This window comes from Morone saxatilis, unplaced genomic scaffold, assembly GCF_004916995.1.
Source record: "Morone saxatilis isolate NCDOM2014 unplaced genomic scaffold, NCSU_SB_2.0 Contig1, whole genome shotgun sequence".
In the NCBI taxonomy this organism is placed as follows: domain Eukaryota; kingdom Metazoa; phylum Chordata; class Actinopteri; family Moronidae; genus Morone; species Morone saxatilis.
This window is the reverse complement of record NW_023339651.1, coordinates 12,581,843-12,591,039: the sequence shown is the minus strand read 5'-3', so window position 1 is coordinate 12,591,039 and position 9,197 is coordinate 12,581,843. Positions and strand designations below refer to the sequence as shown.

The 9,197-nt window shown below is 40.5% G+C and overlaps 1 protein-coding gene across 7 annotated transcripts in view; it reads right to left on the bottom strand.

The window, feature by feature from the left end:
- The window catches only part of si:ch73-103b11.2 (myosin phosphatase Rho-interacting protein), a 48,027-nt gene that overhangs the window by 13,750 nt on the left and 25,080 nt on the right, over positions 1–9,197 (bottom strand). For 3 of the 7 annotated variants that reach the window (XM_035665706.1, XM_035665688.1, XM_035665697.1), the window contains exons 6-13: positions 6,965–7,018; positions 5,667–5,892; positions 4,819–5,365; positions 3,402–3,543; positions 3,134–3,250; positions 1,596–1,652; positions 1,417–1,485; positions 1,212–1,301 (exon numbers count right to left, since the gene is read on the bottom strand). In XM_035665706.1, coding sequence (XP_035521599.1) covers positions 1,212–1,301; positions 1,417–1,485; positions 1,596–1,652; positions 3,134–3,250; positions 3,402–3,543; positions 4,819–5,365; positions 5,667–5,892; positions 6,965–7,018 — 1,302 coding nt within the window. The remainder of the gene's footprint in view (positions 1–1,211; positions 1,302–1,416; positions 1,486–1,595; positions 1,653–3,133; positions 3,251–3,401; positions 3,544–4,818; positions 5,366–5,666; positions 5,893–6,964; positions 7,019–9,197) is intronic. The other 4 variants (XM_035665713.1, XM_035665735.1, XM_035665728.1 and 1 more) reach the window with 2 other exon arrangements.

The window sequence follows — 9,197 nt, the reverse complement described above, 5'->3', positions numbered from 1 at the left end:
TGCAATTTTCAGTCTTTAGAATTTGTACAAATACCATTTAATGGTAATAGCACCTGGCTTTAAAAATGAGTTGAGGCAAATGTAACTTTTAGATGTATAATTCTACAATGTTACATTAAGTTGACATCTTAACATCTTCAAAACCAAAGCAATATAAATCCCTGTAAAAAGTGGTATCCTACACTCAAAGGCCTTGTAACTCAGCTGTATCTGCAATAACTTTAACTTAAGCCTTATATACAGTGACCTCTAGTGGAAGTTAAGTTTCTTTTTCCTCCATGACCACAGTTATTCATTTAAACTTCCAGACATCACAATTTTAATTAGTGTTCAAGTTTACAATGCTTTAGCTGCAATGACAGAACAACAGCCCCCTCCCGTCTGACCATGGAGCGGAGGGAGTAGACATAAATACTGGAGTTATTAATTTCTCGACACCAAACCCATGTTGTTCTTAGCCAAAGAGACAACGATCCCCTCGACATCTCTATTTCAGACATCCTCCAGAAAATAGCTGGGGGAGCTGCTTCAAGCTAATGTAAACAAAAGAAATGACCTTGTAGCTATGGTTCTCCTCCTAAAGGATTAGTATGGCAAATTTAAGTCTACATGTGACAGTAACAAAAACCCCACTGACATCAAAAGGAGAACGAATGCATTGCATCGCAACTATATGCGTCCAGTAAGTATTTTGCCAGCAACAAGTGCTAAAAATGTTTAATAGTCAAAGGATTATATGACGAAAGTATTCTGTCATAGGGCGTGCAGCAGGATTCATGGAATTGCACAACTGTTATGCAATTATGGTTCAGAGTGAAAACTACCAAAAACATAAGTGTGTGTGTGTAGAGCAAATGTTGACGACAGGCCTTTTGAATGCAAGAGGTTAGGTAAACATATTGTGCAGGATGAGGGTCACGTGTTCAAAAGGAACAAGCAGGGTTGGCATTGGCTGCAGCAGATTTAGACCGCTATGATGTCAGCCTCTCACAGAGAGATGACAAGTCAAGTGACATCCATCATGACAGACAAAGAATCGCTTCAGAAAGAGAAATGGCAAAACTTGATACCTAAAGTTGCACCACATGGTGTCTAAAGCTGTTTATAGACTAGCAGGAGACAGAAGAGCTCAAGTGTGTAGACAATGAGTTTCATCTTTGCTGGTGATTAATGACGCAGGACAATCGATGACAAGAAGAATCAACACTCACCAGGATTTGGAAACCGTAATTCCTCTGCACTGGGAACTCTTTGACATCATAGCATGTGGAAAGGTCAATCTCACCATCCAGTTCTGAAGCCTATGAAACAAAGTTAACAGACAAAACTGAAAAAAACAACAACAAAAAAATCCTTGTTTTTTAATTGCCTCTTCAATCAAATTAAGTCAAAAACCACAGTTACTTGAAGTTTTACCTCCTCTGCTATTGAGTCCTTGTAGTACCTCAAACTCTGATCTGTCAGGACAAACCAGTGTTTCTTCCACTGAGGGGGAAAAAGACACCATTCATTTGATTTCACCAGTCCTCCATTATTGTAATACTTATTCATTATGGGAGAGAAGCAAATTAATCTTTCTAATAAAAGCAAATTACCATTCCATCTTCATACAGCTTTGTCATCCATCCTTTTTTGAAGTTCAGCAGATCTGGCTGCAATTAGGACAAATGAGAGTGATATGATATGATGTGATGCAACTAGATTAACTCAATAATAGGACATTAAGCTACCACTTGCTGAAAAGAACTGCAAAACCAAATAAAATAATATTGTGTTGAAACATTTTGCACTAATTTGTCACTATATTAGAAGTCGTCATTAAGTGAGTATTCATCACTGATGTAATCATATATGACTGATGTCTCCCTAAACACTATTACATTTACGTACATTTGTTTACATTTAGGTCACTCACTACCTCAGCTCAAGAAGTCTAAGTGCCGATACATTGCTCCAGCTAAAGAGACCGACTGGCGGGAGCTGATCTTTCCCTGTGAAACACAAACTGCTGCACATTGAAACCAAGCTCAAAGTCTGTTTATAGACTCTAAAGGAAATCATTCGTCCAAAACCTGGCTTCTGCTCACTCAACAATACCTTGTTTTTGTTGAGCTTCATCAGGTGTGGTGTCACCGCCTGGCAGAGAGTCATTCTGATGGCTAACTGCCTTCACTTCATATGTTGACAATCTGTTTCTTTCCGTCTGTCCCAGGGACATACACACGATTGCGGCTGCTTCTGTGCTAGCTATTTATAATCATCAGTAGCAGTGGCGGCGGTGTGTACATGAATGTGTGCGTGTGTGTGTGTTTGAGTGGGTGGGGGTTTTGGCAGCTGCAACACGGCCAGAGAGACCAACCACACACTGACTGGATCACCCCTGCAGCAATCTCTGAACAGACCTGAGATCAGTAGCAGTTTGTCAGACTGGTAGGAGTCAGACTTAAGGAATAGTAACCTTAAGCAATTTAAGGGCTGGTTTAATGTCACTACTGAAGACTGGAGACAAGTGCTGATGTAATATGGTCACATTTGGAGTTGCAGTGGTGTGTAACTGAAGTTAAATTATGTACTCTGATTTTGTGACTCACTAGTGGACATTTCAAAAAGTTTACACATGGATGCCTAAACAAATGGGTCCAGTTAATCATGCATATATCATATAGTAGACTGGATGACTTAATGCTTACATACTCATAATACTTTTTTTGTTATCTTGCATACTGCAAATTGCTAGAGGATATCAATCATTTCACATTCTGTGCCACAAAAATGGGTAATGCCTAGAAACCGTTAACTAAAAAATTCATTTCCTATATCATACTGTGCGCTTAGGTGTAGTTCTTAATAACAGCGTTTTGTTATATGCACATGTTATACGCAAATGTACGTCAAAAAGTGTTTGAATCCTCTTTGTGTCAAAATTCTACCCTTTTGGGCATTTAGGTTGTGCAGAGGGAGAAAAAAAAGCCACAAAAAATTGGACCATACACTGCAGCATAAAGGGTTCAATCTTCTGGATGCTCTATTAAACACAATTGGCAGTTTTCATGGGTGGGAAGGCGGTGCTTAATTATTTTGTAGTCCACTGGCTAGGGACCCTGTACAATTTAAAAGTAGTACAAGTACTCACAGTCATTGAGGACTCAGTGACTCTGCGGTCCAGTGACTTGGCTCTTCTTAAATTAGAAAAAATGGAGCTGGACACATCAGAGACTGCACGGTCCTTTCCTGCATCCAGTGACATCTCCTAAAATATAAAATTATATTCCTTACTAACGTAGGCATATTATGTCTAACTAACTCTCAATGTGTAGGTCATATGCCATTCAGTGAATTCCTTGCGATCTTTACACCTTTTTATATTTAGATGTTCAGGATTAACAAAGAGAATAGCATACATGTTTGTTAGCCAGATAGCGTCTCTCGCTGCGGCCTTGTCTCTGGATTAGTGTGGTGTTAGCAGAGGGCTCATTGGAGCTGCTTGTATCCATACGCTCTACATGCTGACCCTCCTGGAATCGGCCAATGATTTGAGAACGCCTAAGAGACACAAAAGGAACATAATCTTTAAAGAAGTTCTCAATGTACAGCGCCTACAGCATTTCACGCAACATTAAAATGAGTTAAATATCATAATCATTCTTTAAAAATGACATAATAGTGAAACAAATGTGTTTAAAAACATAATGATGTAGCATATCATCCTCAAATGGTAGCAGAATCAGCATAAAAACAAAACCAAGGCATGATACGAGAGCAAATATCAGCCATGTCCATAATGGATACAAGGAGTTTCAGTTAATGGCAATGCCACCATTACTGCACAGCATTTACATATCATTCTAGACTCAAAGTCCCTTTCATAGAAAACAATGTGCAACATAAGATAGAAATAATATCCCCGAAGAGAACAATCCATAGATACATCAAAGAATAAAGAGTTGTGTTATATGATGAGAGATTAAACTTTAGAAGAAAAGGAAAATGACTAGGATGGCGGATTAATCAAATTGCAGAAGTAGCAGCAATGGCAACACAGCTTTACCTTAAGGCACTGCACTTGTTAATGTGTGTGTGTGTGTGTGTGTGTGTGTGTGTGTGTCTGTATGAGAAAGGAAGGGACATCAAACTGTACGTTAACCCACCATTAGTACCAACCCTCAGTATGTTTGAGTATACACAATATATACAGTAAAGCATTCATGAAACAGTGTATGTCTGTGCTCCCAGGCAGTGCAGAGATGAAATGATAGAAAGCAGGAATCAGCGGTGACCAGCAGGGAACAGCATTGGGACAGGGGTGGAGGGGTTGGTTGAGCATTAGATCTGAGAAGCTCTGTTCAGAAGCCCCTGGAAAAGATCGAAACAACAAAACAAACTAGCAAAGTAGCAAGAGCAAAAGGTAGAGATCCATAGAAAAGAAAGTAACACATGCACTTAAATCTCCCAAATCATTAATGGCAAACCACTGGTAAGCTAGGGTAGGTATGAATGCCTCAAGGACAGCAGCCACAGGGTGGTGCTAAAAAACTAAAATGTTGAATGCTTTAAGCAATGCATGAACTTCACATAATAGATTACTTGGCATGCTATTTATATTTTAATGCTATACCAAGGGCTAACAACCAGTGGCTCATTAATGATTATTAATTATGTTTGGTTGCCATTATTATCACAAGTGAATCTGCATGAATGTTTCTGCTATGTGATATGTGTTCAGCATTTATTCAGAAAGCAGTTGCCACAAACTTAAAATGTTTCTGAAGAATTTTTTTTTCAGTGTGCCGAGCATGACACTTATCTATAACCTCTCACCTGCGCTCCTGCCCAAACAGCCGAGCCACCTCCTCTCTGCCAGGACTCCGTGTCCGTGCCCTCAGCTCTTGGCGCTTTTTCTCTGAGCGGAAGGCTTCACGATAACTCAGTCTGCGAGCCCGTGGAACATCAGACAGTGCTGCATATTCCCTGCCAGAACGGCCCACTCGGCCTCCTCCGCCACTGACACTACCAGTGCTTCCTCCACCACCACTGTTTCGCTCCCAGGTGGGTGTAGTCCCACTGGGCTCAGAGTCCAGTGAGCTCTGAGAGGAGCTCATGGTGGAGTAGCTGGGGGAAACAAGCGCACCTGGAGAAGGAAGAGGATCTTGGGAGGGTTGATAAGGGGAAATCTGGGGTTCTGACTCAGAGTTATACCTGGGACTGAGAGCTCCTAAAGAGGAGGAGGATGCTGAGGAGGACAGGGGCAGATGCTGGGGTGGAGAATGCTGTGAAGACTGTGAAGAGGGCTCCGACTTGGTCTTCTCCAGGGAAAAGTAACCACTCTCCACTCGTACCTTGCGTCCTGTGCTCATGGTGCCGCTATCTGAAACAAGAACACAGTGCCATTGATTAACACCCAAAACAGCCTGCAAATATTGTTAGATATGTGAAAATATTACACACATATATAAATATCATGTATTACATATCTGTTACATAAAACTGAGACTAAGCTAATGTGGACGCCCAGGTCATTGCAGATTTGCCATGTGACAATGTCTTTATGTTAGCTGTGACTAGCAAGATGTTTCCTAAAGCGATCTAGTATTTCTTATGAGTAAAATGACAGCTGAAGCAAATATACAGGATGTTGAGGAATGGCATGTCGTCATCTTAGTCCTCACCGTCTTGAGTGGTGATACTGGAGTCTGGTTGGCTCTGGCTCAGCTGGCTGATACAGGAGGCACTGCGGCTGCAGGGGATGGTGGCCCGGCTCCAGCGGCTCTCCTCTTGCCACAGAGTGGCACGGCTCATCGGGACACGCTCAGCACTGGCGATACTGCTGGGCAGGCAAGGTATGCTTCCTCCACTGCTGCTGCTGGTAACGGTCACCTTGGCAGGGCCAGGTTCCTGTTTGAGGGTTTGGGTTGGAAGGAGTGGATGGGAAGAGGAAAGGACATAATGGGAGGTAAGGTCACATAGAGACTACAAAAAGGAATACAAAAGGAAAGAAATTGAAGAACAATTAAATGCTGAAAAGTGAATGTGAAAATTAAGTAAGTAATATGTTTTCTTGATTTATATGTGCTTGATTGCAAGTCTGCTCTCAACAGCAGTTGAGTCCAATCATGTGCCAATCACAATACCACTTATCTCACTTATTAATTCCTTCCAGTACATCTGACGCACAGCACAGTAATCTTCTATGGCTTCAGTTTGGAGAGGTAATCATCAGTCTTGGTGTTCAGTGGCACATGATTTCACATCACGGTTTTGATTTAGCTTCTTTGACTTGTTAGATTTTTATGTGTATGTGTCAGGTAATTCAAATATCACAGTGACAATGCAAAAGAAAACTGCTTTCATCATTGGTAAAATGACTAATTCTGGGAAGAGAGGAGGAGGAGGATGTGTGGAAAGGAGAAAGAGACTGACAGCTTGACAAAGAACAAAGAGTTCATTCATGGCAAACACCTGTATTATTGAGGGATCCAGAGAACAAAATAACAGAACAAAGATTCTGCAGAGGAGGAATGTATTGGGATAGAATTTCTCGGATAAAAATCATAAAGATCATCTTCATCTGATTAAAGAGCAAAATACAAAGAGCACACAAAATCAAACACTCATTGGGTCAGCATTGAGTGTTTGTGTATTACGTTTTGATGTCACCAGTTCGTATTGGAATCAGCAGATGATTATTTGAGTTCATAAGAAGAGAAAGCAAGATTTCCAAAGCAAAGTGACCCTGAAACATCAGCTTTTCAGCCAGCCTACTGCAATCACCACAAACATACTGTTGTGCTAAGGATCACTCTTTCAGTATCAGAGCGCCAGAAGTAAGAGAAGCAAAAATCATGTCCTTTTTATTCACACCCTTCACCTGGATTGATCAGGATATAATAAATATAATCTATTAGGGCTGGGATTCCAAAGCCAAAGAGTAAAGCAGGATAAAAAGTTGAGCCCAAGCTGAACTCACTGGGTGTCCATTCATGTCTTCAGTGGAAAAACACTGGCTTGGAGTTACTCCACCCTGCCAATCACAAAAAGCCTTTGATGTTAATGCATGCTATGTAGTGCTGATTATAATTAATACAGGTTGACCCTAAAAATCTGTCCCAATGATTTTATAATTTCAGTATTATTTGAACTATGATTTTTAATTTTCTTCTTATGTAGGCCAAATCCATTAACATTTATGAAATACAGCACTATTACAAGAGGTTAAGTGTTTTGTTGCTTAAGAGCCAACACAAGAATCTGAAAGTAAAAACTCTTTTTAGACTCTCTGCAGTTACAATATAAGACACAAACAAGTTGCCTGTCATGTAATCTTGTTGTACTCAAGGTCAGGTGCTTCATTTTTGGGTAACCACCCAGAAAGCAAACACTGTCACTGTACTCAAGTATTTACAACAGTTTCCAAGCACATGTCTCCAGTAAGTCAAAGTGGGAGGAGATGTTGGGAAGTGTGAGGTGTAGAAAATCTAGATCACATTTTCATACTGAACAACTGAATCATCAACTGAACAGCCCATGAGACAATGGTAGAAACTGACATTAGACAAGCAGTGGATGCATAATCACCCTCACACATTATCAGCATGTGGCTTGGCCTAGACCACCTTTTTTTCATGCCATTCCTATTTCACACACATGCAAAAAAAACAGATGGAAGTATTCCTGTTGTACAGCATCAACCCGGTTCTGTGCAATAAAGCAGATATCAGCAACTCAGAGAATACAATCATAGGTGTATGCAGTCTGTATTGTGTTAGATCTGCATCTGATTTACAGAACAATGGTTGATCTTGCCCTCTTCGTGTCACTATTACTATCTTAAGTCTATGAGTAGTAGCTTAACACTGCATTTTGCCAATAAGATGAAAATGGACAGTCCATTAATAATGGAGTACAGCAGGTACACTCACATGAAAGTATTGTCAGATCAACAAAGAAAGACATAAATAAATGAAAGAAGTCACATGGGACACAGTTCAAGGTCATCACCGTGTCACCACTGTCCCTCTGCAAATGAGCCTGTTGGTGTAAGCCCAGAAAGGTCACAGTCTGATTCAGGGCGCCGTCATTAGAGGAACCAGATAATGAACTTCAGAGAGAATTTTGTGCGCACTCACCACAATTTTGGCCTCACTTCAAAAAGGAGGTAGGGAAGGGGAAAAACTGTGTCCCACAGTGGGTGGTCTGTGGAACATTACGTGATATGCCTATATTTTATCTTGTCAGTGGAACCATTATTATGGTAATAAAACTTTACCTAGTCCTGTTATTTTACCTTCCAGGGAGACATGTGACTACACTGACATGAAAAGTGCATTTTTATTCCCTATGGGCATTGTGTTCCTAATGGATGTCACATGACTGGCTTGAATGACACTGTTTGATTGTTCTCAGACTGTTGAACACAATTGTTCTTCGATTTTAGCCCCTAATATGTGTGTAGATATACTTCATATAATGTTATTTTTTTTACAGAGACACATAGCTCTCCAAAGAGAAAGTCTCTTTCTGCGCCCCTCTACAGAGCGGTCAGTGTGGATAGTCAGCTAACAAACAGGACATGGATTCATTCATTGTAATATTAAAAATAGGGGTGACATGAGGTAGTCAGGGGAAAAAATCTTCTATGAAAGGCATGATGTTTGTTTTAAGGTCAGAAATGCTTCTGCTTAAGTTGACATGTAATTTCACAGTATTGTCCCATTCCTCATGGAGTATTTTGAGCCCTTGCACACTCCTGCTCTCACAGGGCACATAGGTGATGATTTTTAAGAAAAATCTGTTTTGATCAGGCACACAAGGTTGATAAATGAACAGACAGGACAGCAGCTGCTGGACATAACAATGAAACAGAGTGCACCAGCAAATTCGTAAGCGAGAGGTTCACGGTCACATTGCTGAAAGTCACTGCTGAGTGTTTTTTTAGCGGGCAGCTGTCAAAATTACCCCTAACCTTGATTATTTGCTCAGGAATATTTTGATAGTTCTCTTATGCTTGCTGCCTAATAACTAATGTTCACACTGTAATTATTTTGCCATCGTACAAATGACCACTGGAATTAATTTAGATGTAGCATGTGACACATGTGGCACATCAGTTGACAATTATGGATAGTCATGTTGCTGACAGAAAAAAAAAATACATCTCTCTCTCTCTCTGTAGTTTGAGTGGAATGAAAAGCCTCCATAGT